The sequence below is a fragment of the Pholcus phalangioides genome, unplaced genomic scaffold, assembly GCF_987345545.1.
Source record: "Pholcus phalangioides strain wild (caught in Gottingen) unplaced genomic scaffold, Ppha-v1.0 ptg000015l_1, whole genome shotgun sequence".
Taxonomy (NCBI): domain Eukaryota; kingdom Metazoa; phylum Arthropoda; class Arachnida; order Araneae; family Pholcidae; genus Pholcus; species Pholcus phalangioides.
In genome coordinates, this window is record NW_028301608.1 from 110,500,537 (window position 1) to 110,515,397 (window position 14,861).

Here is a 14,861-nt window from a genome sequence, read left to right on the forward strand (position 1 = left end):
ATTCCCATCCTGTTTCTCTAATCAATTTTTAATCCCTTCAGATGTTACAAAAAAGTGTTTATGAATAGGATTTCATGATGGATCAGATATACAAGATTACAACAGAGTCCCTGATAATTATGTTTGCAATGGACAGGCAGAAAATGAGTGAAAAAAATAGTAAGAGCTTCTACCAATTTTCCTGAAATGTGCATGCATGTGAAAAACAAAATTTGCATTAAGTTTTGAAAAAAAGGAATCCCTTTGAAATAAGCTACATGCCAGAAAACATTTTTTTCACACACAACATTTTTTGCACTTCTTTTTTCAACTACTTCTTTTGAAACATTAATTGACTTGGATATTTGTTTGAAATCTGTCAAGAACTGACATAAATTAACAGCTTAATGCCTAGGTTTGAACTCATTATTATCTACTTTTTGAATGTATATGGTTTTATTTTTCCTTTTTGCGATATTCATGTACTTGCTCTGTTGGAGGTGGTTCTTCCTTCTCTTTAGATTTGGAAGGCTTCTTCATCATCTTTGTTGAGGAGGACCTTTTCTTTTTCGAATCATTTTTGTGTTTTGTATGTTGTGACCCTCTGTACTTTGCCACAGGAGCTTGTAAAGATGAAGAGACAGATTCAACTTCACCTATTGATTCAGACCGCCTTTTCTTCTTCTTTCCTATAGATTTGACTTGAAAAGCTGTAGATGACCTTTTACCAGATTTACGGGGTGATTTTACATTTCGAATTGATGAAGATACACATTCCTTTTTTTTTAATGACTTGACAGTTTTTTGTGACTTTTGAGGAAGCACTTTTTTAGCTTGAGGAATGATGTCAGATGATGAGGTAACCTTTTCTTCTTCTGGACAAATTGTAGGGCTTTCTGTATCAGGTTTGGCATACATCTGCTCAAAATATTCTTCTTGTTCCCACTTTGAAATCTCTGGCATTGATACATAAAGTTCGATCTCCTCAATGATCACTTCATCTGTTTCATCCTGCATTTTTGCTATGTTTACATCACCAGCTTCTGAGGTAGTATCTTCTAATTCTTTTGGCTCCAAATTAGAAACTTCTTGCGATAGTGTAAGTGATTCATCCTTCAGCAAGTTCTCTTTCTTTTCTTCACCTACTTCAGCAGATAAGTCATCCAAATATGATTTATCAAAAACTCCAATAAATTCAACGTCATATTCTTCTTCTTTTAATGTCACAACTCCTGCCGTCGATACATTTCTTTCTTCAAGTACTCCTGCAGAACTTTTACGTGTAGATAGTTTATCATCATCTTCAATGACTAACTTCTCTTCAGTAACCTCATCATGAGGGAACAACTGATTTTCTTTATGTGATGCTGACCCCTCTGTCACATACTTATCCTCATCCTTTACAAGATCATAAGTTTCATTACTGATGGCCAAGTATTCTTGTGAACTTTCAGTACCGCTAACTTTTCCATTTTTCTTCATGTTTTCTTTTTCCCCAACTCTGTCATAAAATCCTATGTATTCAACGTCATGATCTTCTTGTTTTAATGTCAAAATTCCTAGCACTGATACATTTTTCAGCACACTTACATTTTCAACAAGCAGTTCAGCAGAACTTTCACTTGTAGGTTTATCATCAGCTTCAATGACTAACTTTTCTTCAGTAACCTCATCATGAGGGAACAACTGATTTTCTTTATTTGATGCAGCTCTCCCGGGCACATACTTATCCTGATCGTTTACAAGATCAAATGTTTCATTGTTGTTGACAATGTGTCCTTGTGAATTTTCAATGCTGCTAACTTTTCTATTTTTCTTAATGTTTTCTTTTTCCCCAACTATGTTATAAAATCCTATGCAATCAACATCATAGTCTTCTGGCTTTAACGTCAAAATTCCTGGCCCTGATACATTTTCCTGTATACTTTCACTTTCTGTAAGCAGTTCAGCCGAACTTGTAGATGGTTTATCATCAGCAACCACAGCATGAGCGGACAACTGATTTTCTTTATTTGATGCAGCTATCCCGGGCACATACTCATCCTGTTCCTTTACATGATCAAAAGTTTCAATGCTGTTGACAACGTGTCCTTGTGAACTTCCAATGCTACTAACTTTCCCGTTTTTCTTCCTATTTTCTTTTTCCCCAACTCTGTCATAAAATCCTATGTAATCAACATCATAGTCTTCTGGCTTTAACAGCAAAATTGCCGGCACTGATAAATTTCCCTGCATACTTACATTTTCTGCAAGCAGTTCAGCAGAACTTTCACTTGTAGGTTTATCATCAGCTTCGATGACTAACTTTTCTTCAGTAACCTCATCATAAGGAAACAACTGATTTTCTTTATTTGATGCAGCTCTCCTGGGCACATACTTATCCTGATCCTTTACAAGATCAAAAGTTTCATTGCTGTTGACAATATGTCCTTGTGAATTTCCAATGCGGCTAACTTCCCCGTTTTTCTTCCTGTTTTCTTTTTCCCCAACTCTGTCATAAAATCCTATGTAACCAACATCATAGTCTTCTTGTTTTAGTGTCAAAATTCCTGGCACTGATACATTTTCCTGCATACTTACATTTTCTGCTTGCAGTTGAGCATAAAATGTAGAACTTTCACTTGTAGGTTTATCATCAGCTTCAATGACTAACTTTTCTTCAGTAACCTCATCACGAAGGGACAACTGATTTTCTTCATTTGATTCAGCTCTCCTGGGCACATACTTATCCTGATCCTTTACAAGATCAAAAGTTTCATTGCTGTTGACAATGTGTCCTTGTGAACTTTGAAGGCTGCCAACTTTTCCAATTTTCTTTATGTTTCCTTTTTCTCCAACTCTGTCATAAAATCCTACGTGATCATCGTCATAGTCTTCTTGTTTTAATGTCACAATTCCTGGCACTGATACATTTCCCCGCATACTTACATTTTTTGCAAGCAGTTCAGAACTTTCACTTGTAGGTTTATCATCAGCTTCAATGACTAACTTTTCTTCAGTAATCTCTTCATTTGGGAGCAACGGATTTTTTTTACTTGATGCTGCTCTCCCTGGTACATGCTTATCCTGATTTTTTACAAAATCAAACTTTTCAATGCTGTTGGCCAGGTGTTCTTTCTTATAAACTTTTTGTTTCAATGTCAAAAGTCTTGTTTCCTTTACATTTCCCTCAGTTTCCTGCACAATTGCATTTTCTTCAAGTAGTCCAGCAGAACTTTCACTTGTCGATGGTTTATTTGTTGCTTCTCTTCCTGGCACATGGTTATCCTGATCTTTTTCAAGAACAAAAGTTTCATCTTTGTTGGCCATGTATCTTTCTGAGCTTTCGATACTGCTAACTTTTCCTTTTTCCTTCATGTATTCCTTTTCCTCAAGTCTGTCATTCTCATCCACCTTTCTCACCTTTTCTTGATTATTTTTTGGTTGTATCTTTTCTTCATTTCTTGTCAGTTGCATTGTTTTTTCTCTTACTGATTGCACTCTTTCTTTTTTTGCAGATTGAATTCTTTCTCCTCTTGCTGATTCTCTGTCTTCTCTTGCTGTTTTTGGTTCTCTGTCTCTTCTTGCCGATTGTATTCCTTCTCTTCTTGCCGATTGTATTCCTTCTCTTCTTGCCGATTGTATTCCTTCTCTTCTTGCCGATTGTATTCCTTCTCTTCTTGCCGATTGTATTCCTTCTCTTCTTGTTGATAGGGTTCCTACTTCTCTTTCTGTCAATTGCATTTCTCCCTCTCTTCTTGCTGATTGCATTGCTCCCTCTCTTCTTGCAGATTTCATTTCTCCCTCTCTTGAATGTGTTCCTACATTTATTGTTGATTTGATTTCTCCTCCTCTTCTTGCTGATCCTGTTCTTTCTTCTCTTCTAGAATATTGTATTCTTTCTTCCCTTGGAGGTTGCATTCTTTCTTCTCTTGTAGGATATTGCATTCTTTCTTCTCTTGTAGGATATTGCATTCTTTCTTCTCTTGTAGGATATTGCATTCTTTCTTCTCTTGTAGGATATTGCATTCTTTCTTCTCTCGTAGGATATTGCATTCTTTCTTCTCTCGTAGGATACTGCATTCTTTCTTCTCTTGTAGGATACTGCATTCTTTCTTCTCTTGTAGGATACTGCATTCTTTCTTCTCTTGTAGGATACTGCATTCTTTCTTTTGTCAACTGTATTTTTCTTTCTCTTCTTGTTAATTCATTTTTCTTGCCTAGCCTTGTCAATTCATTTTTTCCACCTCTTTCAGGTGATTTCATTTCTTTCTTTGTTGATTTCATTTCGATCCTTTCCCTGGATTCTGTTCTTTTTTTTGCAACCTTGATTGGACTTGCTTTTCTTCTTGTTTTAACAAGCTTTTTCTTATTATTTGTCTGTTTTTCGATCTGCTTAGTTTTTTTAACTTGCCCATAGCATTTTCTCTTATAGTCTTTTGTATCCTTTTTTCTTTTTTCTCTCTCACTCATTGATTTAACATAGTCTCTGGTCTGCTGATTATCTTGACACATGTCTTGATGGGTGTACAGGCTATTGTTCTGATCAGTTTCTGGATGATGACCCATAAAATATGAAACCACATTCACAGACTGAGGTACTGGTGTGGTAGGATAAAAAGGAATTCCCATAACTGGAATAGAAGGTAGAGAGAGCTGTGCTTGAGCATGTGTCATTGAATAAAGAGTACAATATGTGATACAGTATTGCTGTAACTGCTGTAATGTGTAGTTATATTCAGTGCAACTTGGTGATTCACAAGTTGTGGTTTCATATCTGCATGGCGATGAATAAGTATTAGGTATCGAACAAACATTTTCACTGCATCTATATTTCTTTGTGGAATTACAATCATCGAGCTTACAAAAACATATATAGTGTTCAGAATTTCTTTTGGATTTTTCTCTAAAGGATGGGCTTCTTTTCTGAACTTTGCTTTTTGTTCTGAATCCAGACTTGGAACTTGAGAGATGTTCTTGATGATCTGTTCTTTTCCTCGAAGTTGTTTTACATTTAGGCACTGACAGGCTTCTTGAGCTTAACCTGGACTGTCTTCGAGAAATTGATCTTGAGCAATGTCCATCTATCCTCTGTGTTTTCATGGCAGAAGTTTTGTATTCATCTGAAGACAAGTTTTGTTCTTGTCGATCGGTCCTCTTCCTCTGCTTCTTCCGAGAAGTTTTGTATTTACACAGAGACAGGCTTCGTTCTCTATTTTTCTCTAATCTGGACTTGCAAGGTGAACCATGTCTGGAGCTATATTCTTGTAGAATTTGTCTTTTCCTGGGAGAAGTTTCATGTTCACACCCAGACAAGTTTCGTTTTCTTGATTCCCACCCAGACTCGCATTGTGAAATTGATCGTGAAACATTTTCTTGCTGATCTAAGCTCTGGCTCCTTTGAGGAGTTTTGCATTGATACTGGGATAGGCTGGGTTCTGGTGACCCAAACCTGGATCTGGATATTGACCTTGTGAGATGCACTTGTGAATCTAGTTGGCACAGCTTCCCGATTTGAGGCGAACCTTTTTCTATCAAACTCTGTTTACTATTACTTTTGAATCGTAAGAGTGGGCTCGAATTTGATCTACACTTTGATTGCAAGTAAAGTTCTCTGGCATCTGCACTTTCACTCTTATTATAAGATACTGGTAGTTTTTCCTGCATGGGACTCCTTTGTCTCAATCTGGATTTTGAGAATGATTTTGAATATGGCTTAGCTCCAGATTTAGAGTAACATCTGAACTTTGAACGAGGAGAATGACTGAGAGATCGAGACTTAGACCTAAACTTTGGTGAGTATGCTGATCTTCTGGCTGTTGAATGACTTCGCAAAATTGATTGTTCATATCCCGAAGAAGATGAATAAGATGATTCGGGTGATTTGTTGTATAATGAGCTTCGTTTACTACTACCAGAGAAGCTTTCCCTTTTCTGTTCTCTATTCCTTTCTGCAATCTTTTCCAAGAACCGATCCATTTTCTCTTCAAGTGTTCTGAAAAATTTTTAAAAAAAAGCTAAATTATTTTAATTAAATTTAGTGATCCCACCAACTTAATTGAAAAAAGTATTACCTTTGATGGAAAAAATAGTATAAAAGTATAAAGATTATACTTACAATAAATATGGAATGGCCCCACATGCAAAGCTTAATAGTGAAATAAAGAAAATGGCCACTATAATCATAATTATTGAAATCATTTTCAATACACATACCTCAGCTAACAAATGCCACAGGTTACAAATTTTTCATTGATATGGATGAACAAGCTAAGCTATCACAGCCCCATTGTAAGCTGAGTTTTTGCACCAATCCTCATCAAAATTATTTGTACCAGCCCAATTCATGTTCACCTTGGAATCTTTTCCAGATGTATCTCCACTTCTGCTTCAGAAAGTTTTGAATCATTTAATAAAAAATTAAAGATCAAGTTGAGAGTAAACGCACTGTGAAAAAAAGGAGCTCAGAATTGAATGTTTTCAGTGTATGTGTTCTTTAAGAGAAAGGCTTATAGCATTGAAATAAATAGTCTGAACCTTCCAGGAGCTTATCTTTTTCATCTGCATGTAAGAGACAGAAATAAGCTGACCATTCACAAATGGGGACACCTATGAACCTAACTGGGTCGTATACAATACTACATAATGTAAAATAAAAAGGTCTTTAATATCATATCTTTCTTTAAATTCTCCTTCATCCAACTGTGAAGCTATTCATTGCAACCTTCGGTCAGTTTTTATCTTTTTGACAGTGTTTCTTAGTATTTGTCTCATCATCAAATTTTAGGTTATAATTCCTATACCTGGAACAAAGTAAATGACTTTTATAGAAACCTATGGCAAATACAGTTTTGGTTAAGGAATATAATTTGTTCTAGAATCACGTTCGTTAGCTGAGGTATCACTGTATAATTTTAGTTTTTGATAGTCAACTAGTGCATTCCTGAGATTTTCATGCCAATTAGGAAAGTGAATCCTGCCCTAAATAAACAAAGGTTGACCTCAAAGATGAGCTTCACTAATATCTTCCCTTTTTCAGTACATGCAAATGTTTCTTCCCTTCATCTAATGGTTTTTGGGTAGCAGATTTTTCTTTAATTACAATTTTGTTATTAAAGCGCAATGAATTATAATTTATTTCTCAAACTTAAATGTGAAGCAATTCCTCCATTTTTTCCTTAAATGTTTATTTAAGTATTTTTCTTTAAAATAATTCATGACTTACATTTGTTCACATTCTGACCAAGAACAGTTGGTGCTTTCGATGTGATCTGTTGCATCATGCCTCTTGAAGGCGGTGGTGTTATAATCATAGAAAAGACCTGGCAGATATACAAGATTTGCAAAATAAGAGCGACATTTTTCAAGATAAGTAGGAATAAAATATAGAATATGTTATACAATCAAACAAATCATCAGACTTAACAATGAGCAAATTCAATATTTCACACGGAAATTGGGGTAGAATTCTGTGAAATTTAAAATCACCATTATGAAATGAAAACTGAAAAAAAAAATTGAATTACCTTATTGAATTGAGGGGGGGGGGGGGGTAAGGAAAAATTGTAACAAGAATACTATGCTTAGCATGTGCATATTGGCAGTGTTCCAGCCCAGGGTCCTGTTAGTGACCTTTGGATTGTAAATTTAATAGAAATTTGCCTAATAAAAATTTTGCTTCTCTAAAGATCTTGGTCTAAGGCAACTGTTCTCGGAACATTCTTCCTAAACCAAGGTTATGAAGTACAAGTAAAATTATGTTTTCAGATTTTGAAATTTATCTTTTTTGTTTTAGAATAAAAAAAAATGTATTCCCCCAGAGTATAAAGACATTTTGTTTTCATGGATACATATATAGCCTACAGGTTACATATATACTAATAGTGTTATATGAAGTCATATGCAGGCCTGTATTTAGTCTTACATCCCTGTGCAGTCAAATATCTTGTAGCCAACTTTGACTCTATAACGATTATACTTAAACCCGAACCCCCCTTCCCATCTAGAATTTTACAGCATTGCATATATGCTAAAAATATAGACTTGGTCACATATAAATTTTCACGGCTGGTGTCATTCTGAGAATTACATAATTCTTTAGGGTTTTAAGTTAAGGTCCAGGATTAAGAACCACATTAGATATAGTAGCTAATTTGTACTAGCTCGTACCTTCATTGGATTATGATAAATTTACGAATGTACATGAGAATATATTTATTTCTTTTTAAAGAATACTTTTCGTCTAATTAAAATATCTTAATTATGATTTACAGCTCCCTTTTTTTTGTCAACCTAACCTACATAAATGTCACAGAAATAATCATTTTCATCCCACCAATGTTTCAATCTGTTTTTCTTCACTCATCCACAATTAAACTTCTGCTGGAAGAGTTTCTGGGTGGGGGGTACAAATTGCAAGTACAAGCTATGTACATGTATACTACTAAACTCTACATGTACCTCCTACACATTCTTCTGCGGAATTAGTAACAAATTATTATATCCCAGAAAATGTTTGGTCATGGTGTGTGTGAGTCCTAACGTATTTAGATTTTCCGTTATACTGTGTTTCATGTTTTGCTTGCGCTGCCATATGTCTTCCATATTTTGAAGTGAAAATGGCAGATTCTTGAATTGTCCTGTTGTGTAAGTATCTTGTTAAGTTCTGCCTGCTCATTGCAGAGAGGCTCTTTCAAATGGAAGATTAGCGTGCATTCACGCCTGTGTATACTGAGGAACCACTAAGGTTATATATATTAAAGAACTTTTCAATTTTAACACTAGAAGAGTGTTAAATAACACCCAGTACGACAGAAGTGGTCATTTTGCTGCAATAAGAAAAAAAATCAACATAAATTATTTTTCTTTACCAAAATTTCTTGAAACAGTATCTATTGCCTAACTTATTTTTGCAATAAACCCTTATTCATGTATCAATTTTTTGGAATTTTGCACAAAAGGGCTCGTTATGACAAAGACTAATTCCCCGTTTTTTTTTATTTCAAAAAGAAATTTTGAAAATCAATTTTTGAAAATTTCTTCAAAATCAAATAGTGTTTGTTTTGTAGTTTTCTTTCTGTCTATCTGTCTTGTATGATTTTGTGACAGTTTGTCTCATAAAATAAAAAAATTTCTAGCAGAAGTTTCCTCTGTCCGGGATTTCAATTTCATGTGTTCATGCTATTCAAGACCTAGATTTTCTCTGCTTACCAAGTAGAATTATTTTTCACTCAGTCCTAAGCATGATATATAAGCGAATGCAATGCAGTAAAAGTGCAAAGATTCATAAAATGCCTCAATGAACTGAATAATATACAACGACAAGCGACTTCAAAAAAGTACCATTGAATGGTACAAAATGGAAACTGCGAAAAACATGATATAACATATTTTCCCTCAATATTAATGATGACATACTAAAATGAGCAGTTTTCTTAATACACTGGTGAAATAAATTAAGAGAATTTGCACATTTTATCGAATTTCATGAAAAGAACTGAACTGAATGTAAAACCACTGCTTCTAATGCAAATCTTGTACGTCAAATACATAAGCGTACACGTGTATGTAGGCGGAGCCAGTAGAGAAACAGGCTTTATAAGTGCGCGTAAGTTAAGACGTATTTCGTTCGCTAGCACACCTCGGCAAATTTCTTGGTGTTATTTTGCAGCAATCGGTTAATTTCAAATTGTAACAGTAAAAATGAGTAACCACCAACGTTTAGATGATGGAATGAGGTGGCGCATTGTGGGGAGGCTAGAAGCAGGCCAATTTCAAGTCCAGATTTGTAGAGAGTTCAATTTAACGCCCAGCGTCATGTGTAACTTATGGAAACAGTTCCAGGATACCGGATTCATCGACAGAAAGCCTGGGCAAGGTCGTCCAAGAGCCACGACGGCCTGAGAGGAACGCCATTTGCAGATTATAGAGAGGTGTAACAGGAGTGCTACAGCTTCTCAGCTCTCTCGTGACTTGTATGCAGCCACAGGAACCCATGTTTCAAGGGTGACTGTTTCCAAAAGACTTCATGAGAGAGGGTTGTTTGCATGAAGACCTGCTGACGTCCCGCTCACTTCTACAGACAGGAGAATCCGTTTATCATGGTGCAGAGTGCATAGAGATTGGAGTATGGATCAATGGGCGACCGTTCTCTTCACTGATGAGTCCCGGTTCAGCCAAATCCCCGATTCTCGCAGTAACGTTCATATGGAGAGAACCAGGGACCCGCTACCTACCCTCCAATGTCCGCAAAATCGACCATTATGGCGGAGGAGGTTTAATGGTCTGGGCAGGCATCATGTTGGATGGCAGCACACCTCTCCATGGCTTTGAAAGAGGAACTGTGACTGGTGTGAGGTATAGGGACAAGGTCTTGGAGCCCTATGTTCGTCTTTTCAGGGGTGCAGTTGGCCCTGAGTTCATTTTAATGGACGATAACGCAAGGCCACATAGAGCTCTTCTGCTCGACGATTTTCTAGAGAGTGAGGATATTCGCCGGATGGATTGGCCACCCAGATCTCTAGACCTTAACCCTATAGAGCATGTCTGGGACTCTCTGGGGAGGGCAATGGCAACTCGCAACCATCCAGGGAATGAAAACAGTGTTGCTGAACGAGTAGGACCAATTGTCACAGGAAATGATAAACTGCCTTATTTCAAGTATGAAATCACGCTGCGAGACCTGTAAGAAGGGACCATACCCCCTATTAACCCATTTTTGTTTATTCTGCAACCGCTGTTTCATACCTTCCGACTCCAACGAGTGTTACGCACGATCATGCATGTGTATTACAATTATTGAATGGTTATTTGTTTTGTATTGTATCAATGTATGTACATATCAAATTTCATTAAAATCGGTACAGTAGTTATAGAGATAATCGACCAAGTCTGCAAATTCTCTTAATTTCTTACACCAGTGTATATTAGTTAAACATCTCTATAGCAGTCAAAATTACAGCTACTGTTGTTCTAAGTAGAATTTTCATTTTACCACTTTACTACGAAACCTAGAAGAACATTTAGATTTAGGGCAGAATAGATCTAGAACATTTACATTTTAAGAATTTAAATACAACCTGAGGTAAGCTGTTTGGGTGTAATCACATGTCAAAGTAGCTTTGCAGTCAAAATTACCACTTCCCTCATTCTAGTATTAAGGAATGCTTTCTCTCTTGCGAGCTATCAGACAAGAAATTACAGTTATGATAAAAAGTTGTTTCACTTACCCCGATGAGGTTGTGAATGAAGATGCATTTGATCAGATGACTGTAATGGTGGGCCCTATAACAAAAGATCAAGAAAGATAAGTTTCATCAGTGACTTAATCCCTTTACGTACAAATTCTGACAATTTGCACTTGAACTAGGACAGATTAATCTAAAAAATTGGTGTCGTTAATACAGTCGAACCTCGATAACTCGACATCCTAAAATTATAGATGAACATTTCGACATAAGTGGATGTCAAGTAAGCAAGGTTTCATTTGATCTCATCAACCCAATTTTTAAACATCATTTACATGTCACGTACTCATATACAGTCAAACCTCGTTAATGAGTCACTCTTGGGAGAGCAAAAATATGACTTAGTAAGCGGAGTGACTCGTGTTAAACGGAGTACGCCCTAGCTGTGCCTACTCCTGCCTGAGAACAATTGGGACTTCCAAAAAGTGACCCGGTAAGCGGAGTGACGTGTTAACCGGGTGACGCACTACTGAGGTTTGACTGTATACCCTATAATTGCACAATTCCATCACCTATAAATTAACAAAAAATTACCAGCAATTTTCTATGAAAAGTTACAGAATAATCTCGAATTGTGGTGAAAAAAACATGAGTGTATATCTAAATATCCGTTATTTGGGAATGAGAAGAGAAATACAATTGCTGAAAGTTATGAAAACTTTCATTTTTTTTACTAAAAATTTTTGATCTAAAAAACCCTTTATTTTTCAGCTTACTCAACCATCTCTAGCTCAAAAATTAGAGGTATCATCCGTGCTTATCTCTGACTTTCATAGTCCACGAGGCTGAGATATATCTCTTTTGTGTATAGGTCAGAAATTGGTGCAGAAAACTGACAGGGTGGTACAGCTTTTACTACCTTCATCAGGGAAAAAAAATCACTATTTCTACTATTATTGAAAAAAATTTATCTACTAATTCTTCATTTTTACTGAACAAAATGCATAATTTTAAATTAATGTTGTGCAAATACTAAAAAACAAAAATTATTGCATTCTTACTAGCATGCATATAAAAGTATACGTGTAATATCAGGGCTGGAAAAATCTATTGCCTGAAATGCCCAAGGCATGTAAAATTTTTGATAGGGCATTTATTTATTTTTTTTATCCCATGTCTGATACAGGCATGTAAGAAAACCCAAAATTTAATGGCTTTCGATTTCAACTTGAGTAAGGAAAAAAAATCATTTTTGAGATTTAAATCAGATTTTTTTTTGATTAAAAAATTAACTGATTAAAACAAATCTTGTTACTCATTAAGAATGTATATTTTCATATCTCCTAACTGCTTTTTTCTCCTAACCGCTCAAATTCAATTAAGCATTAATGAATAAACCCCAAACAAAAAATACGAACACCAAAAATCTTTGTTTATGCAACATGAAAGGTCGTTGAGCCCAAATTAACTTCATGGATTAACATTTTTCTTGTAGAATAAAGCTTTTATTCATGAAGGACCCCCCCCCCCCCATTAAAGTGAATGCGTGGTGGCTACTCAGTATCACACATCTTTTGCAGAAGTAAAGTGATCAAACTCATCTAATCACCAAGTTCAGCAACTACAGTGGAACCCAAACTAATCCGAACTCTGTCGACCAGGGTTTTATTAACGAAGGTCAAGTATAGTTTTCAATAGCCACTAGTGCAGTGATTCTTAATCTTTTTGGCATCTCGCACCCAGGGTGCCACACAATTTACCCACCCCCGCAGCTTCCTTGGATAACATGTTTTCTATTTTTTTTGGAAAATTTAGCTCTTCATATAATTAATTGTATTAAATACCCAATAATTAGTTTTTATAAATTCTTTTAATTCTCTTTCTTGGCCTATGGTTGATAGGTGCTTTTTTGCCCCCCCCCTTTTTTTTAATCAATTTGAAAACTAAACTAAAAATCACTATTTGTTAAAATTTGACTCTTTTTTTTTTAAATTTGATATTTTTTTTAAATTTTTTCGGCTTATGATAGTATAGTATCAAATTCAAGTGAAGCATGCTAATAACATGATACATAAAAAATGCAAGCGAACCCCCAAAGTATTTAGGATGAATAAGACCTTTAGGAACAGGAATTCCGCATCACAATGGAAGTGGGAGCTAAAAAATGAGATATCAAAATGTTTGTATGATTCATATTTTTCAAAGAAATTAAAAATTCAACTCTTCTCATCATTTCAATATTCCTGAAAAATCAATCAACATGTTTAAAAAAAAATATTTCATTTTGCACCCCCCCCCCTCCTCCCAAAAAGGCATTGCTTCAATGCCAGTTAAGAACTAGTGCATGACAGATAAGGAAAATAGTGATCTGAAAATATTCTTGCACAATTCTCACAACTGCCATGCATCCAAGTGCTGTTTCTGTTTGCAATTAAATTCACCTCACCAGCTTGGACTTTCATTTTTCAAATTTTCAGAGATTGTCTCCATCAAGCATGGTCATAGACTGCCGAGTTCTGTTCCTAGGAACCCACCTAACACTTATCTATACGTCAAACAGTTGTGAAATAATGTTGATCTTACACACAGTGGCATATTTACGGAGGAGCTTAGAGGGCATATTTACATATCACTTAACATGCAGAACATTTCTAAACCACTTAATTGACCTGCGAGGCTGTTCCAGATCCTTGAGTTTCCCGCAGCACATTTGCAGGTCACCAAAGTGAAACACAGCATGGTTCCAAACCACTCAAGTGGCCCATGACCCATCTTCAAACCAATCAAGTGTCCCACACTATTCTAAAGGTTGAGCACCCTTGCACTAAAAGCTCCCAAGATTATTCTAGCGCACAGGAAGGCCCTGATAATTATATTATGTATATAGTATATTTAAAAATATTGACATCACATGGTCCCCCCCGCCAACCTACAGAAGGCACTAGATCTTTCGCGGCCTATGTCTAATGAATTTAGTGTGAAGAAAAAATTGAATCGTTCCGGGAGGGAAGGGGGGGGCCTGGGCTGGAGCCCTGACAGTGCCACCCTTACAGGAGGGGGGGGGGGAGCACGAAGTAAATATGTGCATTTGGAATGTCAAGTATCGTATTTTACCACTAAGTAAAATGTAAAGTGAGAATGGTATTTGAACGGTACTTAATCATAACTAAAAATGCGGGGAAAACTGCGATTTCGGGTAAAGTATCAATTAATGGCAATAACTTAGACTTAACACACACACAATGGATTTTAGTAATGACTGTACCATTTTTTCCGTTGGATTCATGCTGAATATTCGGGAGTTTAGTGTATTCAGCTCCACTCCGAAACTGAAACAACCCGTCTTGAGTTCGGAATCGAAGCGGGAACATTTCTGCTTCTTTTCTCCTTTCTGCGACGACGCAAGGCCCAACTGCAAATTCCATTATCGCTTCAAATATAGTCCAGAGTCTACTTCTTTTGAAAATATTTTAACCATACGTCCCGTAATATTAGTGGTAAAGGGCCTAATGGACACCCCGTTAGCCCAACACCACACTAGAAATATATTTAGTGTGGTGTTGGTTAGCCACTGAGCTATAAGTAAACTTTGGGTAACCATACGTCCCGTAATTCCCGGGACAGTCCCGGTTTTCTTTCTTTTTCTAGCCGTCTCGACTTTTTGGCAAAAGTGCCCCGGTCGATTGAATTACAAAATAAATAACTGAATTATAAATT

The 14,861-nt window shown here is 36.1% G+C and overlaps 1 protein-coding gene across 1 annotated transcript; it reads right to left on the reverse strand.

The window, feature by feature from the left end:
* Positions 1 to 326: 326 nt before the first annotated feature.
* Positions 327 to 14,548, reverse strand: LOC149077573 (uncharacterized). Its single transcript, XM_089245139.1, has 4 exons — positions 14,410 to 14,548; positions 11,187 to 11,241; positions 7,184 to 7,280; positions 327 to 5,953 (listed from the first exon to the last, which is right to left on the reverse strand). Exons 1-4 carry the CDS (start codon positions 14,428 to 14,430, stop codon positions 436 to 438), a joined length of 5,691 nt encoding a protein of 1,896 aa, XP_089101265.1. The 5' UTR covers positions 14,431 to 14,548; the 3' UTR covers positions 327 to 435.
* Between the last annotated feature and the right edge of the window lie 313 nt (positions 14,549 to 14,861).